Source organism: Zea mays, chromosome 5, assembly GCF_902167145.1.
Source record: "Zea mays cultivar B73 chromosome 5, Zm-B73-REFERENCE-NAM-5.0, whole genome shotgun sequence".
NCBI classification, from domain to species: domain Eukaryota; kingdom Viridiplantae; phylum Streptophyta; class Magnoliopsida; order Poales; family Poaceae; genus Zea; species Zea mays.
Window position 1 is genome coordinate 58,597,035 of NC_050100.1, and position 22,209 is coordinate 58,619,243.

A 22,209-nucleotide genomic window follows, 5' to 3' on the forward strand; every position below is an offset into this window, starting at 1 on the left:
GATCGAGGGCGAGCTCGGTCGATTCGTCCTCAACAAAGGAGAAGAGCCACAAGCAATGTACAATCGGCTAAAGATAATGGTGAACCAAGTACGCAACCTCAGGAGTACCAAATGGGATGACCATGAAATGGTCAAGGTTATTCTAAAATCCCTTGTATTTCGTAATCCTACTCAAGTTCAATTAATACGTGGGGATCCTAGATATAAACTAATGTCTTCCGAGGAAGTTATTGACAAGTTTGTGAGCTTTGAACTTATGATCAAAGACTCCTAACACATTGTCAACTTGGAGCAAGGTGTCACCTCTACACCCGAGGTGCAACCCGTTGCATTCAAAGCAACTAAAGAAGAGAAGGAGTCTACACCGAGTAGGCTTCCAATCGATGCCTCCAAACTCGACAACGAGGAGATGACGCTCATCATCAAGAGCTTCCGCCAAATCCTCAAATAAAGGAGGGGGAGAATGGTACGAGCTGGTGTCAGGTGAAGGGATCTAGTGGTGTGAGCGCGAGAGAGGAAGGGAGCGAGGCTGACGGGAGAAGGGAATGGGTGAGTGTGGTGTGGCGTGGCATGGGGGAGGACGAACAACGGCAATCTCGAGTGAGAGATTTTTGCTATTACGATATTTGTTTTATTAGGCTTCTCTCTTTTAGTATTATGATTTTAACTTCTTTATAATAGTATTCATAAGTGAATATATCCTTTAAAAAAGTACTCCAATCCCTTTTTAATCATTTTTATTTTCTTTTGTTATTTATCACCACTTAAATTAATTGTATTCACTACTTTTCCGGTTTTACTTTCTCCCTTTGCATCTCTGTTCATCACGATTCTCTAACGCATGCCTCCTATTAGCTATCGCAGTTATAGTTCCCAAATATATGTTTATTATTAGGACCAGTTTGATTATAGGACAGTAGCTATCATTCACTTGGCCTGGCTGACTAGCTCCAAACGATCCTCTTGTATGTCATTCGTTTTCCATCTTCATGCCAAATAAAATTAACATACAAGAACACTATCTACCTGATAAGAAAGTTCAAACAGTTGCTCTTGACTCTCTGGCCTCATCCAGCCAATAACATCCAAGCAAGCAAGATACATACATTAACAACTTGTAGTTTATTTGTGAGTTTATTAAATTCATACTAGAACTGATAGAGTAACATGGTTAATTTAGGTGATGAAAATAAAAAATAGAATAAAAACAATTAAAAATGGGTTAGAATACCATTTTAAAGAATAGACTCACTTATGAGTAATATTATAAAGAAGATAAAATTGCAAGTATTAGAAGAGAGAAACCTGATATAAAAAATATTGTAATGGCAAAAAGCTCCTCGAGTGAAGGGCACGGTAAGGGGGGAGGACAGACATCGATAATCTAGAGCGAAGGACGCGACGTGGGGGAGGACCGATGACAATAATCCGGGCGAAGGTATGGGGCGGGGGCATTGGTACTATGTGGACGTCCACCCTAGAGTCTTATTGAGTGATGTAGATGTAGATGTAGATTCGCTGGAAATTAAATTTTAATTATTTAGATTCGAACACGGAATACATTTTTGCCCCTGTTTGTTTCAGCTTTTTGGAGCTTCTGGCCACCAAAAGCTGCTGCGGACTGCCAAACGCTCAGCTTTTCAGTCAGCTTCTATAAACTTCGTTTGGGTAAAAACCATTTAAAATCAACATAAACACATAATCGGTTGAGTCGTTGCAATAGTAGTAATCCGTCACTTTTTATATCCTGAGTCATATGGACACCTTTATCTTCCTCCACACGTAATCCTAATAATACATAGATTCTCTCCACAGCCAGATTCTACCCACAGCCAAATTCTCAGAAAAGCTGGTAAAAAAAGCTGAACCAAACATGCCTGAGCTCGTTAGAACGGATGAATATCCGGCACATGTTTGTCGTTTTCTCTAGTGCCGCCGAGACGCTTTCCTTCCACCTGCCGACCGACGCACGCGGACGCCTCCGTTCGTACTCCCGCCGCCTGTAGAGGCCTCGTCCTCTCGCCCACCGGCGAAAAACCGTTCCCCTCTGCCGTTTCCGGGTGAGTCTACGCGGCGCAACTTCTCCGGTCCCATCGGTTTTGGGTGCGCGACCCTCCTTCGGCTTCTCATCGTCGTTCTTCGGTGCGCGGACGCAATTCATGGATCCGGGGGCCGGATCCCGCGCCTTCTGCGACGATGGCTGCTCCCCTCCCCTTGCTTCTTTGCGCGCACTCCTCCTCCACTGCCTTCCTGTTTTTAAACAGGGAGAGGGGTGGCCCTCCGCTAGCCGCACGGATCCTCTCCATCCTCACCGTTTCTTCCTCTCTGCAGGTCTCTTAGTGCAAGCAAGGAGGCCGTTCCACGCTCCTCCAGCGAGCTCCGTTCTGAAGCGGCAAGGTAAACCTGCCTCTCTTAGTCTGCTGGTGTAACTCTGAAAATATGTCGTCGGTTTGAACGATGCAAAACAACAGTAATCCGCATGTACTTTAGTAAGTTGGATATGATCAGTATCTTATTTCTTTAAAAAATTAAGGCAGAAGATAACTAGATTCATTATTCTCATAACCAGTGTTATTAAAACTACGTTTAAACGATGTTTAAACTATGTTTAAACGTCAAAACTCTAATTAGAGGTTGAAACCACGTGCGTTTTGGCGTTCTAAACTGTAAAACGCAGTGTTTTATGCATTTTAGACCATTAACTACTTTTGAGCCTAGTCTATTAGTTACTTTCGAGGTTTAATCCAGCTCATAGGTGAAGTTTTGGTAAGCCACTAGCCTCTCTATTTTGGTATTTAACTTCATATTATTGTCTGAAATTATAATGTATTGGTATTTTTCCTATGTTGTTTAAAACTACGTTTAAACAAAGTTCAAACGTTTAAAAGTCAAAATTTCACCCATGAGCGTTCCAACGTTTTATTGTTTTAATAACCTTGCTCATAACCATGCCGTGTGTTCTTTCCTAATAGACTTGATTTAGTCATACATTCATAACCTGCGCTCGGCAGAGCATGGTTAAGGTTAGACATAGTTTTGAATTTTGAGCATGTTTTTCCTTTCGTATGCTAATTTGGTGAGTATTTGTCAATTTCCAATTCCAACACAGAGGTACAAACAGTTATATGGAACTAGGCAAGCTAGCATCTTCTTAAGTAAATGCAAGGATGAAAAGATGTTGAAACAAATCAACATCTGATGGTTTCATGAACTTTCAGTGCTGATCTAAATTTTCATCTAATATTTCACTTTTTTAACTCTTTTTATTTACAAATTACAATCATGTCTGAATGCCTAAATGTACCTCTGCAACCTTTTCCATAAGGAAGGTGTGTTAACTGTGTCTTGTGAGTCTTTCTTAGCTATAGTATTGTTTTGGGATCTGTTGAATGTGTAGCAAATTCACAGAGAGGCAGATAGCAATCCTTTAAATCTAGCATTACAAAGTACGAAAAGATTAAGCAATCATTGTCCACAAATCGCAAAATCTGAAGGTACCTGAAGCAAAAAAAAACCTACATTAACTGAGATTGCTAGTGTATAACACATAAATGTTTCCTGAATAAAATTAGTTGCAGTGAATTCAGCAAACTACAGACCACCTGTAAAATTTATTTTGTTTAGCTGAACTTAGAAGAGCACAACGTTACTCATGGAAACAGCAAACCATGACCACTCACCTAGCAGAACTACATGACTCAACTCACAAATTTGTATAGATAAGAAGTTGGTCTCGTTTTGCAGCAGTAGCAGCAACAACAACAAAGCCTTTTAGTCCCAAGAAAGTTGAGATAGGCTAAAGCTAAAAAACCAATAGAACTTACAAGGCAAGATTCGGGCACATGGATATTTGTTTTCCACACACTCCTATTCGAGGTTAAATCTTTGGTTATATACTATCCTTTCAAGTCTTCTTTTACTGCATCTTCTCATGTCAACTTCGGTCTTTCTCTTCCTCTCTTCTCATTGCTATCGCACCTTAGGATCCCACTGCGCACCGGCGCCTCTGGAGGTCTTTGTTGGACATGTCCAAACCACATCAACCGATGTTGGACAAGCCTTTATTTAATTGGCGTACCTGTAGCCTATCACATATATCACCATTTCAGACTCGACTCTTTCTTGTATGACCATAAATTCAATGCAACATCCACATTTTTGCAACACTTATCTGTTGAACGTGGTGTTTTTAGGCAAGTATTATGCACCATACAACATAGCAAGTCTAATCGCCGTCCTATAAAACTTGTCTTTTAGCTTCTGTGATACCCTCTTGACATATAGAACGTCAGATGCTTTACGTCACTTCATCCACCTTGCTTTGATTCTATGGTTAACATATTCATCAATATTCTTGTCTCCATGCTTTGATTCTATGGCAAAGGGAATATTAGTTCTGCATGCTGATCTCTGATTGTATCCCCCTTTTTTTGTGCAGAAAGATGATTAATCTTTTCAAAATAAAGGGTCAAAAGAAAGATGAGGCAGCAAGTGCTACTGGAAAGGCCCCTGTTAAGAAACAGTCTGCTGGGGAGCTCCGTCTTCATAAAGGTTTGTTGAATTATAGGTGAAATATTTCTTGTATCAATCTGCTCCTTGTTTTTAATACACAACATGTATTTATATAATCCCAAATAACTGAAAAGTTATCTTATCTGTTTCATAAAACAGCAAACTGTTTGCCACTACTTATTTCAATATGAAACATCCCACATATACCAATATAAACCAAGGTAGTGTTTAATGACTAATGAGCTTAGTGCTTACTAGTAGGGGTAGACATCTCCAACTTCCTTTCCTCTTGTCTTAATATGGGCTGATATATAACGTACACCTTTTAGATGTTTAAAAAAGTATTAGTTTATCCTAGACCCTCTCCTATTAACTTTTTTAATCTTCACACCTCTCACACTCTCTTCTTTCCCATACTTACCTTGGTTCAAATCTCACTGCTCAGCTCCCATGGCCACGTTCTATCCTCAATGAGTTACCCTAGGAGGCTGGAGCAGCCGCATCGCAAGATGGTTAATGAGTGGACTCCCTCACTGAGTGCAATAAGGAGCCATTGCCCATTACCAATGGCAGAGACTTAGTTGGTTACTTGGTTTTATATCTTCTTCATTTTCAGACATTTTCTTGTGCCAGTTTTTTTTTTTTCACATATTCCTTTTCTCTCATGTATTCCTGTCCCTGTTATGAAGTTCTTTTTATTTTGCCCCTGATTTTTTTCAAACCAAAGGCAGAGTTTGCCTCTATTCTGTCAAGAGAACTTAATGATGTTGATTCAGCTATAAACTGGCTAGTTTCCCATGCAGATTTTCCTGTGCTTTGAGTACTTCGTGTTTCCTCCTGTTTTGACTTCAAACATGTAGACAACATTTTTATAGATTTAGAAAGAATTTTGACAGAAAAAGTGGACAAAATCTACATATATTTCAAATTCATAACTTCGACAAATTTAGAAAACACTTTGGCAACATTAATCAACAAGAAATCATAGCCATCACATGATACCACATTTGGAAATCATAACCTTCACGAAAAAAGTAAAATTCCATGGTTGTATCACATGTTTGTCACAAAAGCTTGCATCTTTCTGTGTTTATTTCCCTTGGTGCCTCCAGATCAAGAAATGGACAATTTTTGGACCAAACTTGTAAGGATTGGATTACACATTTGGAGTACACTATGCTGGGTTCTGGATTCAGAACTGACCAAATCAGGCAAGAATGGTTAAGAGCAAGTCCAACAGACTGGCTAAACCCCGTGCTCGGTAAAATAAACAAAACCCCTGTGAATATGGCTTCCAACAGACTCAGCATCAACCTCTCCACTTTATCTTGCTCGGCATCCCCTCATCGTAGCTGGCCATCTTTGGCTAGCCCTCCGAACTCGCCATCTTCTGGTCGCGTGGTCTCCCGCCCTCCTGCTCCCTTCTGTACCCAACCACTTTTGTTTTCCGCACCCTTGAGCTGTAGTTCCCTCGCCCGCACCATCGCGATCTGGTACACGTGCCTGAGGCGTTCCGACCTCACCACCTGTACAGCTCAAGGCCTCACGCTCCCGTGCCCTCCCGTTTGGGTTTCCGCGTCAGCGCCCTTCGACCACGCCGGCGTGTGCAGCCCGCGCCACCGCATTCTTGCCTGCTGTGTGTGTGATGCAGTGACATGGACAGATGGTGGTGTGTGATGCATAGCTGTTGTGTAGTGAAGGATCCATTTGTATTGTTACATATCTACATTTTTTCTGTTCTGGCATTCCTTGCAGCCTCCTCCCATTTACAACATGTCTGAAGGTTCCGACACCAATGCCATGATATTTTTTGTATGCTGGTGGCTGCTTCAGGCATATTCACATCTGAAGGTTGTCTGCCTTCACTACTCTTGTATTCAGTTATCATCAAATTATGGCAGTGACAGATTGTAAAGGTGTTTGCAGTTGTATTTGCAAGATTACGGCTTATTTCTGCTACAAATGCATGCTAGGGATTGCCTGCAGAACTGCTTGTGTAGCAAAGATGGTTCTCAGGAACCAAGCATTTTTTAATTTTCTCAGTCTTTGTTTTGGTCTCTGTATTTCTCTGTTTTCAGAGTTCAAATGTTGTTCAAGATAGCAGTAATCCTTACTCCTTGGAAGGGATAGATGGCTAGGAATTTTAGCAAAACCTTAGTGTAAGTACAGGTACATTATATAAGATGAACAGACTTGACAAAATATAATCTCTAAATTATATGCGTGGTGAAGGGACTCTGTTTTGCGATGGCGGCGTGGGGAAGCCCAACGTACAGAGGATACGAATATGTCCACCAGTACGTTTGGTTGTTGAGATTTTTACCGGTCGTCATCTATATTTAGAGAGTTTGTTGGATACACCCATCCATTTGGAACTGTTTATCTTTTTACAGCCCTCTAAACTATAAATTTAGCTAGGATTTATACTTAGACTGTTGGAGTTGCTCTAAATAATCAGGTTCGTTTCACTCGCTAGGCCTTGTTGTCAGTTGTGGTCGTTGTGCTAGTGGTGCTCTTGCAGCAACAACCCATCCTCCTTATCGGCATATTTCTATGCCTCTTGGCCTTGAGTGTCTGCAAGTTGATGTGGTTGTAGCATTTCACCATGAGGAAGGTGATCCTGTAGGCGAAGAGGTTGATGAGTGGGATCGGAAGTTGACAACACGGAGGATGTGGACGAGTGTGACGACAATGGAGGAGCGAGGCGTTGTCCATATGGGTGGATATCGAGCTAGCTCGGCTTGTTTTGACTCGGCTTGTTATGGCTCGATAATGTAACAGCTAGCTCGTCTCATCTCGTTATAGTAACAACTAGGAAGTGCGCTCGGCTCGGCTCGTAGCACAGCTCGAGCCAGCTCGTTGGACTCGCGAGCCTGGTAAAAAAACAGGACATGAGCACTAGCAAGTATGCTGCTTGCTGCTACAAGTAGTGGATTATATAATTTTAACTGTACAAAGTACAAATTGTCTGCCCAAAGGCACAAATGGATGGTACAAACTACAACCAATATTTGAAAAATTCAACATCAAAACTGCTTTCAATATGCAACAACCAAAATCAAATTGAAGTAAACTGCAACTCTCAATCGCACTTCACACACAAGCAATGAAACAAAGCCACATTGCCACAGCATGACAGATTGACAGCAAGCAAGCAAACTAAAATCTTCTGCAGGCCAACAACATCACAGCAACAGGCAAATAGGCTGGGCAAGCACACTGCCATAGCATGCCACTACAGGCCAACTGGCCAACAACATAACAGCAACAGCAAATAGGCAAGGCAAATAGGCTGAGCGACGACCGGTGAGCACCTGAGGCCTGAGCGAGCGAGCACCTGATGGTCCTGAGCCTGAGCGGTGGCCGGTGGGCAGCTGGGTGCTGGGCGGTGGCCGTGACTGCTAGCCGCTAGGGTTTGCAGTGGCGGGCTGGCGTGGCGGCTGCTGTTTGTGCTTGAGAGTTGCGACTTGGGGAGAACTGAGCGTGAGAATATTTCCGGATTTCCTCATTTCCTAATTCCTTAATGGGCTTGGAAGTTGCCGAGTTGGGCCGCCGGACGGCTAAGTGCTGGACCGTTGGCCGTTGTTGTGCATGTGCCCTGTGTCGGACCACAAGCAGACATGCTCACATGCTAATGGTGTCTGGCTCGTTTGGCTCGCGAGTCAGCTCGTTATAACACCGAGCTAAAGTGTTGGCTCAGCTCGCTACAAAATTAAAACAAGTCGAGTCGAGCCGAGCCACTAGCGAGCCGAGTCGAGCGAGTTATTGAGACACGAGTATTTCGTCCAGCCCTAGTTGTGCACTTGTAGCCTGGCCCATGTGTCACCCATGCTGCCATTAATTTCTGCCACCTCTAGGATTTGTCTCACATGGCCGCAGGGGTGCACAAAGGTTATTTTGGGGGTGCTTGGTAGTGGTAGAGCTCCATGCAGCTCCAGATCCTAAAAAACTTATCCACTCCCAATTTTTTCAGCCAAATGTCCCAGCTTTGCGAACTCCAGATCCACCAAAAACTTGGATCTAGCTCACAGATCCACCAAATCAATGGAGCACCTCAAGGGGTGCTCTGAGAACTTGTGGATTTCTGAAGTTGGTCAAAATTATCCACCTGCCACTGATTATGCACCCACATATACCAGTCCATTCGTTCTATTCTTTTTTGTTCGTCTCTTCCCCTCGCCAACCGATGGCCACCGTCAGGCCCCGGTCACCGTCGCGCCTTGGCCCCGTGCGCTGCCTGCTTCAGCCCTGGCCTTGCGGATGGCCTCACGACAGCGCACAGGCACGCGCTGGCCCTGCTCGGCCATGCTTACCTGTGTGATGGCCTCTCTTGGACACCACCCATCTGTGCTGCAATTAGGGCTGCCTCATGCAGCATGAGCTTGCCGGCATCGCTGGGAGAGTTCCTGGACATGGAGCAGCAGCTCACACATGCAAATTTCTTCTGTGTCGGCAGCAGGAGAGGAGGAGGTGCCGAGGTGGTGGTGGCTGCGGGCGTCAAAAGGCTCATCCTTGATGGTGTCAGTCGTTGTGTTCACATCAGTGGCAGGTAGAGCTCCATGCAGCTCCAGATCCTAAAAAACTTATCCACTCCCAATTTTTTCAGCCAAATGTCCCAGCTTTGCGAACTCCAGATCCACCAAAAACTTGGATCTAGCTCACAGATCCACCAAATCAATGGAGCACCTCAAGGGGTGCTCTGAGAACTTGTGGATTTCTGAAGTTGGTCAAAATTATCCACCTGCCACTGATTATGCACCCACATATACCAGTCCATTCGTTCTATTCTTGGCAAAAGGTCTGCGTGAGAGAGGTGGTGCTGCAGGGTTTGCACCTAGTCCCGCGCCTCACGCCACAAGCCCAGGAGGAACTAGAAGATGTGCTAACAATAGTAAACAACACAAGCCTCGCCGATCGACCAGATACCAGACATTGCTTCCTTGCGGATCACACTGGTAATTTTCAGACCTCTACTCTCTACAACCTGCTTAAAGGGTCCTTGGGGCATGGTGATGTTAGCACCACTTTCATCTGGGGTAACAATGCCCCCCCGCGGGCACAATTCTTCTGTTGGCTGCTTATGCAAGGAAAAATTCAGTGCAAATGGAACCTGAAGAAAAAAGGGATTGTGGATGATGACTGTTGTGAAATATGTAACCAAGACAGTGAAACTCCTTCGCACATCATCTTCCACTGCCCGTTTGCACGCCAATTTTGGAGCTCCATCGGATTCTCTGTCGCTGATGATCTGGGCACCCAGGACCTGCCAAACATCAGTCGCCCTGATCGCCTTCCGGGTGCAGAATTCAACTCCTTTGTCCTCCTCTGCTGCTGGCAATTGTGGAAACGCAGAAATGGTGTCGTCTTCCGTCAGGATCATGCCACTCTTGCGGCCACTTTGCATTCATGCGCTTCTGAAGCAAAAGCTTGGGCGTACAGGCACAACAGGAAAGAGGCACAAGTATTAGGTGCTTGGTTGTTGGTGTTCTCTAATCCTATTATGTAATCTCATCATTGCTTCGCCCTCCCCCTGTAACTATGCTAGCTACAATGCTGCTAGCTTGCTGTAAACTCTAGCCGCTTTGGGCAAAAAGACCTGAATGAAAATCAGGTGGGGATCCTCTCCCCCCCGGTGACAGTCTAAAAAAACATGCCCCACCCCCACCGCGGCGTATCCATCCCGGTTTTGTGCGGGGATGACTCTAGGTAGGAGATGAGCTTGACATGTGGGTCCAGGGAGGAAGAGCTCTCGCTCATGGGCTCTAATTGGCTGGATGTTGGGCCAGCCCAGAAGATTCAGTGTGGAGCTGTGCCAAAGCTCTACTCCACAGTGGATTTTGGTGGTTCAGATCTGTTTTTTAGAGCTGGAGCTTTGCCAAACAGCACCTTTTTGTGTGTGTTGGAGGGGGTGGGCAGTTAGCTCTTCTGTCTATTTTCCAAACATGTTTTTTCTTTTCTTGAACTCAATTGTTAATGAGTTAATCCTGTTTCTTCTAACAGTAACTTTAATCAAAAAAGGTGGCTGCAAAATCAGAGTTGAAAAAAGAGAAGAAAAAAACACCATCGAACTCCTAAATAGGGGTCAAATCACCTGAGTACCTGACCATTGTCCCTTTTATTTTTTTAATGTTTTAGTGCAAGTATCATGTTTGAAGGACTTGCATCTAAAGCACGGCCTTTCAGCTGCATTCTTTATCCATGTGCTGTGTTTCCATCTTTGAAGGTGTTGTTTCTTTTCACTTGGTTGCACTTGATTTACATGGATTGCATTCGGTAAGTTGCATCTTCTTAGTTCCAAATGATTGTATTATCATGTGGGTTGCATTTATTTTCACGGGTTCATTTGCGTGCAAAATGCAGAGCTATATGTTGCATTTCAGCTAGCTACAGTAACGGAAATTATGGTAGCATTGTTAGAGGTGGTGTTTCATTTTCCCTTTTATTTGAGTGTTTTTTTTCCATGATGTAACTTGCTTACTGTGCAGATTGTATTGTGTTTTCCAACCTTCCTGATGATGCCTTTTAGTGAGTAAAGTTACCCATTAAAATCTCTGTCAACTCTTCTGTGATCCTAATTTAAGCTGTGCGGGCATATGCTGCAATAATCCATAAACGAGATGCCACCTTCCAACTTATTGATGTACCTTGGAGCTTGTAGCCTTTGGAAACATAGAAATAAGTGTGTTTTTTATGGAGCTCGGCCATGCCTTGCTACCCTAGAGGATGGGTTCAGAGATGAGCTGCAGCTATGGTTTTTAGCAGGTGCCAAGAACATGCACACTTAAATGAGGGGTTTAGTCTATTAGTGTGATGTGGTGTTTGTGTATGTCCTGTGTGTGTTTTTTAAAATTTTTTCTTGTATGTTTTGGGCCCTAGGTCTTCTTCTCTCATTTTAATATAATGATACACAGCTCTCTTGCATATTCGAGAGAAAAAAACTTATTGATGTACCTGACTGATATGTGGGTTCTCTTATGATCTCGAGTATGTGATGAATTATTTATGTGGTTAATTTTTTTCTAAATGTTCCAGATATTAGTGAGCTCAACCTGCCGAAGACCACATCAATTTCTTTTCCCAATGGCAAGGATGATCTGATGAATTTTGAGATCACCATCCGACCTGATGAAGGATATTACATGTAAGTGCCACTCTTGAGGGTAGTTGCTATGCTGCACAAAGCATAATTAAGGGAGCCTTTTCCAACTGCAATAATATGTATGTTGTGGTTCTAGTGGAAAGGTTATCAATTTAGTGTATCCAAAAATAGTTTAGAAGTTATTGCTATGATCAGATGCCAGCTTTGTGAGTTTTCTTAGCCTTCCCCAATTTAATATACTGTCTTTTTTAGGGGAGGCGCTTTCGTTTTCACCTTTCAAGTGTCCCCATCTTATCCTCATGATCCTCCGAAGGTCAAATGCAAGACCAAGGTATAAGGCAGTATTCTTTACATCTATGGTTCTTTCTGATTATCCACTAAATTACATTTCTTCTAAAGTGATTAAATACTTAGCTGTTATAAACATGCATTCAGGTGTACCATCCAAATATTGATTTGGAAGGCAATGTCTGTCTGAACATTCTGCGTGAAGATTGGAAGCCTGTTCTCAACATCAACACCGTTATTTATGGCCTGAATCTTCTTTTTACGGTATTTCAGCTATCTTGTTTCCCCAATTGTTGAAATAATACATTTAGAAATTGGGAAGATGAAAGAATAGTGTTTGCATTTTTGCATGCATTGTTGTCATCCGATTACTTTATTTCATGGACTATGCTGTTCGAGAGTTGCTGTTTAAAGAAGTAACCACTATTGTGCTCGCAAGGATGTTACCTCCAAAATAGACATACCAATCTGAGCAATACCTAATAGGTTCTGTTACTGGTAAAACTGAATTTCATCCTTAAAAGATTCTCATGAAAGATGAGTTGAAGGGTGCTTCTAACTATGTTAATGAATATTTTTGCTCTTAGGTCTTGATTGGATAGCGTAGTATTAAGAAACCATGAAATTGGTAGATTGAAGTTTTAGAACCCATAGACGTGCAAAACCATGGTTTAGAAAAAAAATGTCTAGAGTGGATTTTTTTTAATCCAAATAGGCTACAGATTTAGCTATACTATGGTTTTCAAAACTGCAAAGTTTGTTGCATCCCATGTTTTATTATCATTGACCAGTCTACTGTTTTGTCCACGTGTATAAGCAAAACTACTTGGAACTTGCATTCGTGACAGTTTAAATTGTAAGTTTGGTTCTGAACCTTGTTTTCGAGGACAGCATATTTAATACTATGGTTTGGTTGGAAAAGCATCTAAATAAAATCAACCTTATCTAATGTTTATCCTTCTTTGTGAATTATCGAATGTTTACATACATTGTTACCTGCAGCAACCAAACGACGAGGATCCTTTGAACCACGAAGCTGCAGCTGTCCTCCGTGGCAACCCAAAGATGTTTGAGGCAAATGTGAAAAGAGCCATGACCGGAGGCTACGTAGGCCAACACTATTTCCAAAGATGCTTGGCTTGATGTGATGGCTTCAAGCCAGCGGGCCCATGTATCAGCACCAGCGCGCCCAGGTTTGGAGGATTTTTGTGGATTTAGGGCGCTTCTGGAAGCAAAGGTCAAATCGGTCGTTGTTGATAATGTGATGTACTCCCTCAGTTCTTTTTATTTTTCATGTTTTAGTATAAAAATGAACTAACAAACGACAAATATTCGATAACGAGGTAGTATCTGTTTGCCCTGTGACGTGTTTAAAACCGGTGAATTTGGGGATATGGTGGTGTCACAAGGGAAAATGCTTCTCCAATTATATCACTCGATAAATACTAAACGAGAAATGGGAACTGGATTGTAAAGAAGATCGCTTCTTTTCCAGAAAAAACAAAATTGAGGTGGTATCTTTGATTTTGTACTCGGCTGTCTTCAATGTCCGATCTTCCAGGTAAACACCCTCTATTTCAAACGTTTCGATTTTTTGTAAGTTTTTAGTCTGATGTGCATTTATTTTAAATTATAAGGTATATTGATTTTTAGATTCATAGTTTTTTTACTATGCATCTAAATATGTATTATGCTTCTTAAAAATTATAAGATATTTTAACTTTTCTTGATTTGTAGTTTTTTTCTATCTAGATATGTGATAAAGACTATGAATCAAAATATTAAAACGTCTGTAAAAAACGACCGTAAGGAAAAGACCGTCCCTTTCGGTATTTCTAGACTGGCATTCGTGACGCACACGACACCCAGATTAGATCTTGTTCGAGAAAACCTCCAGACTCTAGCTCCTTATTAGCAACGGGTTGTCACTGTCCACTCTGGAAGTGGGCACAGCACATCCCTACGCTACAGTAACAATTTATGAATCAGTTTAATTTGATCCCCTTCCTCCACATATGTTAAGATTTTTCCGGTTTATGGTTGTTATCAAACTATAAGTATTTGTGTTCTTTTATAATAGATTAAAGTCTGTCTAGAACTTATAGATCCAATAGTTAGTTACTAAAGCTAGTTACAGAGGTTCCAAACACCACTGGCTAATACTCTCTCCGTCTCAGTATATAAGGCGTAACCACATCTGATTCAAAGATCAAGAAATACATTTAATTGTCTCTATACCATTGCATCGATATACGTATGCATAGAGAGAGCACACCTTATATTGTGGGACAAGAATAAAAAGTGATTACACCTTATATCCTAGGACGGAGAGAGTACTCAGCTAATTGTTAGCTAACAAATTTGTTAGCTAACTAACCATTAACACAAGATGTTCCAAATAGGGCCTAAGTTGAAAGCAAAATGACTACGATGCTTCTCAATCAATCACTAATAGTGTGTTTGGTTGCAATAACATGATGAGATGTGACCATCTCTTGGATAAGGTTGTTTGGTTTAGTGTCAGTGGTTGGGACAGTACTATCTCATTGCTGCCTCTAGCTGTTCGTCAAAATTTAACGGACGAGAGGGGACGTGGCTGTTCCCGGCTATCCCAGCTGTCCTGCAACCAAACACATCCTAAGATTACTGTAATACTCAAAAGAGCAATAATGAGAATTGAGATAATCTCAATAGTTTGTGACCTCTACTTATCATTACATGTGATCAACCCTAGTTCAAAATTTGATAATTAAAACAAAGAACACATAAATAACTTGTGCATCATGCTGAAGTTTATTTGATTGTGCATTTGTGGATATAAAAATAAATGTATCAATAATAATGTATTAATGCGCCCACAACATCCAAGCCCTAATTTGAAAACAAAACCATGAAAATGGAGAAGGAGAGAAAGAAATATCATATAATACAAATGAATTTATAAACATATAACTTCATCACATTTTGGTAAAACCAAGTGGAACAATTAGACTGAGTACAAACGTGCCACAAAGTTGGATTTAAATTGAGGTTTTGAATTTGGAATTTAAAACAAATAGAGAACAAAACAGGAAACTAGAAATAAAAAAACACAGAAAAGAAAACACAAACCGCGTGTGGGTTGATTTCGCTCCAGCCCATTATTCCCACCACGCGGCCCATTCTGTCCTCCCCTTTTCTCTGCACATTAAGTCCCTGGCGGGTGGGTCCCCTGTGTCAGCCACGCCAGCATCTCACTCGCCCGCGCGCTCTCAACCGAAGTCGTGTCTCTGCCCAGCTGACCCCCTTGGCAGTTACTCGTGTGCGCTTGGTCACTGACCGGTGGGCCATGCATGTCAGCTCCACCTCTTCCACCAAATCCCCAACAGAACGCTCCGAAATCCTCTCAACGCCGTCCGCGGATTCCGGCTTGGCTTTGTGCCCACGCCTCTGGGTTATAAGCCGAGCACCCATGACCTCCCATCCTCCTCGCGACTTCGTTAGGCACTTTAGCCAAGATCGGGGATGGGGACACCTCGTTGTCGTGCGGGATCCATGGCGGATCGTTGTCGCCAGCGACTCTGTGCAAGTACCGATGACAGGGCACCCATGACCATCCAGGGAGCTTCGTTCCGTCCTGGAAATGGCGTCGATAGTCTCTGGTGGCGCTGGTGGCCTCGCTGGTATGCGTCGCGCGTAGGGTAGACGCGCGGTGGAGGCTCCGGGCCTGGGAAGCTCCGTCGCCATGGTCGGACCACGCGCTATGCGTCGTGGAAGGCTTGTGGAACGTCTCGGCTAGTCTTCGGGTCATGCCGAAGTCGATTGAAGCTCGTAATCGCTGTGCGGGTGGCGGTGGCTGCCGGGATTTCTCGTCGTACTTCTTGCTCCGCCACTGCGCTGCGCTCGGCCGTGGGCAGGGCTCGGGGCTGCAAAACACTCGGTGAGAACTCCCTCGTCCAGATCGACTCATCCCTCTATACGTTTAGGACACGCCCGTGTAGGACCTCACCCACGTGTGCGCCGGTCCGCCTACTCGCCGGCATTGCGCCACCGTGGAGCAGGGCACCGTCGCCTGTTGCGCCATCGGATGGGGATGATGGTCCCGTGGCCGTTCATTCGGTGATGGACGATAAAGATTAGAAGCCAGGAATCGGTTTGGACACGTCCGCTTGAGACCATCGATTAGAGATCCGATGGTAGAGATCGGATCTGTACATCGTAAAACCTTGGTCGTTGATAACTCTCTGGACGGCTCAGATTAGATTTAGATCTCATAAAACCGTTGCCGTCGATCTCTGATCCAGCGATCCTGGGCGCGTACCGCCGTACCGATCCGTTTTGGTTCGGATTTAATCTGGTGCGCTCACATCTAATCCAACGGTCGAGATCTGATGATACCCGTTCGCATGGCTAAACTACAAAAGAGACCCTCTGTTTTTGTAAAACTAACCCGTGGTCCAGACCAGAGGCGCGCTGTGTCTTGGCGATCTTGCGGGTTAGTCCCTGTATTTCCTGGTTATTGAGGCGCAGTCCAAGGGAAATAAAAATAGAGAAATTAAATATGGAAATCAATTTTTAATGCAAAAGAAATTCCAGAAACTTGTATAATTCGTATAAAATCCATTTTTATCCAAACTGAGTCATTCCAGAGACATTAATTTTGTTTTAATATTCTTTATCACTTAGTAAATTTGTCTAGCCATGAAACATAAATTAAAAATTAGTCACATGAATTATGTTGTTCTAAGTACTTAATAACTTTAGAAATTCATAACTAAATAAATATAACTCCAAATTTAATGATTCCAGTTCCTATAATTTTGTAATAGTGTTGTTTATTACATAGCACCTCTGTTTTAATATGAAAATGGTATTAAAATTTATTTCTTAACTAATCTCGTATCAAATACATAAAACCTTAGGAAATTCGTAACTCCTCCGTTTAACTCCGATTTGATCCGTTCGAGTTGCGTTAGGCTCGTAGCAACGAGTAGATCATTATTATTTAGTTTGTACTTATGTTTGGTGTGATGTTAATTTTATCTATACCATGTTTGTTTGTATTGCTACGACTAGCAGCGAGGTTTCGAGTCACCTGAAGATCACCCTGGTAACTGGATCTCAAGTGCCAGGCAAGTTGTGCCCTTGATTCACTTTTGTTACCCAATAATGTTCCTTATAATCATTTACCATGCATAGGTTTAATTTTTATGGGACCCGATAGGTCACCCTAGATTGTTCATCTCATTACCTTGTTTACCCCTGAATCACTTGGGTAGTTCTGCTACTGCTTTACATGGTTTTGGGTTAATATTTCATTATATCCATGTTCCAGTTATTTTGTTATTCTATTTATGTTCATGTCAAGATCATTATATTATTGTTAATTGGAACATGGAGCTTAACTTGAGAAACACGTGCCACCACAAGGGAGGAATGGGACCCCTTGGCTGACTAATTAGGAAAGCTAGTGGAAGACTACCTTACCCGAAAGGGGCAAGGGCAGTAGGGGAGTGGTCAGTGTAGGGAGGTCCTTGGTTGATTTTGCTGCGATGGCGGTCAGACAAGAACCCTGCATTGGAACTTCCTATAAACTGTAGCGGGTTTTCGGAAGCTAGTGGAACTTTGTAAAGGCCTCGTAGTGGATCCCTAGCCATTCACCTTGGTAGTGTCTAAGGGCCTAGCTAACCCTGGCGACATGGGAAACACGACTTGTGGGTAAAGGGTACAACCTCTGCAGAGTGTAAAACTGGTATACTAGCCGAGCTCACGGTCATGAGCGGCTCAGGACTCTCCGATGATTAAATTATGGAACCTAAACTCAATTTGTCATTTGCATTTGCATGCGATTTGTTATTAATTTTGTTCTATTATTTTATTATGGTTTGGTATTTACTTACACTTAGTATCTGCTAATAAAATATTGACCAACTACATAAAAGCAATGCTCAGTTTTAACCTCTATTGTTGATCAGCCTTACACTTCATGAACTCCCACCTCTGTGAGTTCATGCCACATTATTCCCCACAACTTGTTGAGCGATGAACATGTGTGAGCTCACCCTTGCTGTCTCACACCCCCCCATAGGAGAAGAGCAGGTGGTTCAGGAGGAGCCACAAGGCGAGGAGTTCGATCTGATCTAGGTGGCGTTTCTCGGTTGATATTGGCGTCGACGATCCTTAGTTTGTGTTATATTTACCTTTCATTTTGTAAGACTTCCGCTATGTATTAAATACTTTGATTGTTATGACATTTATCTCTATACACTCTGTTATTATATGTGTTGTCCTCTTTGGCGCATGTATGAGATGCATCTGGCTTTGTTCCTTAAAGCCGGGTGTGACAATTACAAAGGCAATTAGCGCTTATCTTTCTTTTTACATGCCATGGACTAATTAAAATTTTTAAACCAACATTACGTCGACGCTAGAAGCATGATTGCTAGAAAAAAAACAAATTTGCAGCCAAACACAATCAATATAATGGTGAGGGTCGTGTGGTGGACTTTTCAATAGGTATCTGAAAATCGCCTAGAGGGGAGGGTGAATAGGTAAATCTGAAATTTATAAACTTTAAGCACAACTACAAGCCGAGGTTAGCGTTAGAAATAAAGTCAGAGTCCGAAAGAGGGGGCGAAAACAAATCAACCAAAGAAATAGAGAGGATGACATGGTGATTTGTTTTATCGAGGTTCGGCCCTTGAAGGTCTAGTCCCCGTTGAGGTGGTCACAAAGACAGGGTCTCTTTCAACTCTTTCCCTCTCTCAAACGGTCACCTAGACCGAGTGAGCTTTTCTCCTTAATCAAACGGGTCACTTAGACCCCTACAAGGACCACCACAACTTGGTGTCTCTTGCTTTGATTACAAGTGTCTTGAGAACAATAAAGAGGAAGAAGAAAAGCAATCCAAGCGCAAGAGCTCAAAGAACACGAGCAAAACTCTCTTCTAGTTACTAATTGCTTTGAGTGGAATTGGGACTTAGAGAGGCTTTGATTCAATCTAATTGTGTCTTGTATTGAATGCACTAGCTCTTGTATTGAGTGAGATATCTGAAAAACTTGGATGCCTTGAAGTGTGGTGGTTGGGGGTATTTATAGCCCCAACCACCAAAGTGGCCGTTGGGGATGACTGTTGTCGATGGGCGCACCGAACAGTCCGGTGCGCCACCGGACACTGTCCGGTGCGCCAGCCACGTCACCCAACTGTTAGGGTTCGACCGTTGGAGCTTCTGACAGCTGGGCCACCGGAAAGTCACTGTTCACTGTCCGGTGCGCCTTCTGGCGCTGCTCTGATTCTGCGCGCGTAGACGCGCACTGTTCACTGTTCACTGTTGCTTTTGCAGACGACCGTTGGCGCTGTAGCCGTTACTCCGCATGGCACACCGAACAGTCCGGTGCTACACCGGACAGTCCGGTGAATTATAGTGGAGTGGCATTTCCAGAAACCCGAAGGTGACAAGTTTGAGTTGATTCACCCTATTGCACCGAACAGTCCGGTGCATAAGACCAGGGCAGCCTTCGGTTTCTTTTGCTCCTTTCATTTTGAACCCTAACTTGTTCTTTTTATTGGTTTGTGTTGAACCTTTGGCACCTGTAGAATGTATAATCTAGAGCAAACTAGTTAGTCCAATTATTTGTGTTGGGCAATTCAACCACCAAAATCATTTAGGAAAAGGTTTGACCCTATTTCCCTTTCAATCTCCCCTTTTTGGTGATTGATGCCAACACAAACCAAAGCAAATATATAAGTGCATAATTGAACTAGTTTGCATAAGGTAAGTGCAAAGGATGCTTGAAATTTAAACCAATTTAAACTTTCATAAGATATGCATGGATTGCTTTCTTTCTTTTAACATTTTGGACCACATTTGCACCACTTGTTTTGTTTTTGCAAATTCTTTTGGAAATTCTTTTCAAAGTCTTTTTGCAAATAGTCAAAGGTATATGAGTAAGATTTCGAGAAGCATTTTTAAGATTTTGAAATCTCCCCCTGTTTCAAATGCTTTTCCTTTGACTAAACAAAACTCCCCCATAATGAAATTCTTCTCTTAGTGTTCAAGAGGGTTTTACCAATTGAGATAGAATTTTCAAAGATACCAATTGAAAAACATTTAAAAACTTAAACTTGTTTCGAAAAATTTTGAAATTGGCGTGGTGGTGCGGTCCTTTTGCTTTGGGCTAATACTCTCTCCCCCTTTGGCATTAATCGCCAAAAACGGAGTCCTTAGAGTGAAATATGAGCCCTTTTGAAATTCTCTCCCCCTTTGGTAAACAATATATGAGTGAAGGATTATACCAAAGTGAAGAGCGGTGCGGAGTGACGGCGAAGGGTAAATAATACGATGGAGTGGAGTGGAAGCCTTGTCTTCGCCGAATACTCCATTTCCCTTTCAATTCTATGACTAAGCATAAGAATACACTTGAAAACACATTAGTCATAGACATAAAAGAGATATGATCAAAAGTATATAAATGAGCTATGTGTGCAAAGTGTCAATCAAAGTTCCGAGAATCAAGAATGTTTAGCGCATTCCTAAGTTTGGTAAAGGTTTTCTCATCTAATGGTTTGGTAAAGATATCGGCTAATTGTTTTTTGGTGTTAATATAGGCTATCTCGATACCCCCCTTTGTTGGTGGTCTCTCAAAAAGTGATACCGAATGGCTATGTGCTTAGTGCGGCTGTGTTCAACGGGATTATCCGCCATGCGGATTGCACTCTCATTATCACATAGGAGAGGGACTTTGCTAAATTTGTAGCCACAGCCCTAAGGGTTTGTCTCATCCAAAGTAATTACGCGCAACAATGGCCTGCGGCAATATACTCGGCTTCGGCGGTAGAAAGAGCTACTGAGTTTTGTTTCTTTGAAGCCCAAGACACCAGGGATCTTCCTAAGAACTGACAAGTCCCTGATGCGCTCTTCCTATCAATTTTACACTCTGCCCAATCAGCATCTGAATATCCTATCAAATCAAAAGAGGATCCCTTCGGGTACCAAAGACCAAACTTAGGAGTATAAACTAAATATCTCAAGATTCGCTTCACGGCCCTAAGGTGAACTTCCTTAGGATCGGCTTGGAACCTTGCACACATACATACGGAAAACATAATATTCGGTCGAGATGCACATAAATAGAGTAGAGATCCTATCATCGACCGGTATACCTTTTGATCTACGGATTTACCTCCCGTGTCAAGGTCGAGATGCCAATTGGTTCCCATGGGTGTCTTGATGGGCTTGGCATCCTTCATTCCAAACTTGGTGAGTATGTCTTGAATGTACTTTGTTTGGCAGATAAAGGTGCCCTTTTAGAGTTGCTTGACTTGAAATCCTAGGAAATACTTCAACTCCCCCATCATCGACATCTCGAATTTTTGAATCATGATCCTACTAAATTCTTCACAAGTAGATTTGTTACTAGACCCAAATATAATATCATCCACATAAATTTGGCATATAAACAAATCTTTTGCAATAGTTTTAGTAAAGAGAGTAGGATCGGCTTTTCCGACTTTGAAGGCATTAGTGATAAGAAAATCTCGAAGGCATTCATACCATGCTCTTGGGCCTTGCTTGAGCCTATAAAGCGCCTTTGAGAGTTTGTAAACATGGTTAGGGTACTCACTATCTTCAAAGCCGGGAGGTTTCTCAACATAGACCTCTTCCTTGATTGGTCCATTGAGGAAGGCACTCTTCACGTCCATTTGATAGAGCTTAAAGTCATGGTAAGTAGCATAGGCAACTAATATGCGAATTGACTCAAGCCTAGCTACGGGTGCATAAGTTTCACCGAAATCCAAACCTTCGACTTGTGAATAACCCTTGGCCACAAGTCGTGCTTTGTTTCTTATCACCACACCATGCTCATCTTGCTTGTTGCGGAATACCCACTTGGTACCTACAACATTTTGATTAGGACATGGAACTAAATGATGTACCTCATTCCTCGTGAAGTTTGAAAGTCGCCTAGAGGGGGGTGAATAGGGCAAATCTGAAATTTACAAACTTAAGCACAACTACAAGCCGAGGTTAGCGTTAGAAATATAAACAAGTCCGAGAGAGAGGGTGAAAACAAATCACAAGCAAACAAAGAATGAGACACGGTGATTTGTTTTACCGAGGTTCGGTTCTTGCAAACCTACTCCCCGTTGAGGTGGTCACAAAGACTGGGTCTCTTTCAACCCTTTTCCTCTCTCAAACGGTCACTTAGACCGAGCGAGCTTCTCTACTCAATCAAACGGGACACTAAGTCCCCGCAAGGACCACCACACAATTGGTGTCTCTTGCCTCGGTTACAATTGAGTTGATCACAAGAAAGAATGAAGAAGAAAA

The 22,209-nt window shown here is 42.6% G+C and overlaps 1 protein-coding gene and 1 long non-coding RNA gene across 4 annotated transcripts; both read left to right on the top strand.

Moving 5' to 3' along the window:
• The first annotated feature begins 1,902 nt into the window (after positions 1-1,902).
• LOC542170 (putative ubiquitin-conjugating enzyme family) lies at positions 1,903-13,426 on the top strand. 3 transcript variants are annotated; one of them, XM_035958854.1, is made up of 8 exons: positions 1,903-2,060; positions 2,332-2,397; positions 4,439-4,551; positions 6,268-6,363; positions 11,545-11,653; positions 11,864-11,942; positions 12,047-12,163; positions 12,902-13,426. In XM_035958854.1, the coding sequence occupies exons 4-8, from the start codon at positions 6,327-6,329 to the stop codon at positions 13,040-13,042; spliced, it is 483 nt and encodes a 160-aa protein (XP_035814747.1). In that variant the 5' UTR covers positions 1,903-2,060; positions 2,332-2,397; positions 4,439-4,551; positions 6,268-6,326; the 3' UTR covers positions 13,043-13,426.
• On the top strand, positions 6,370-11,030 carry LOC109939924 (uncharacterized). Its single transcript, XR_002262287.1, has 2 exons — positions 6,370-8,428; positions 9,062-11,030. It is a non-coding gene; the product is annotated as an uncharacterized lncRNA (long non-coding RNA).
• Positions 13,427-22,209: the final 8,783 nt, after the last annotated feature.

Bases quoted from the DNA above. Each gene is read 5' to 3' on its own strand.
- LOC542170 (XM_008646045.4), top strand. From the start codon at position 4,443: ATGATTAATCTTTTCAAAATAAAGGGTCAAAAGAAAGATGAGGCAGCA. The intron at 4,552-11,544 runs GTTTGTTGAATT...TAAATGTTCCAG, and splicing joins GGAGCTCCGTCTTCATAAAG to ATATTAGTGAGCTCAACCTG. The intron at 11,943-12,046 runs GTATAAGGCAGT...ACATGCATTCAG, and splicing joins AGGTCAAATGCAAGACCAAG to GTGTACCATCCAAATATTGA.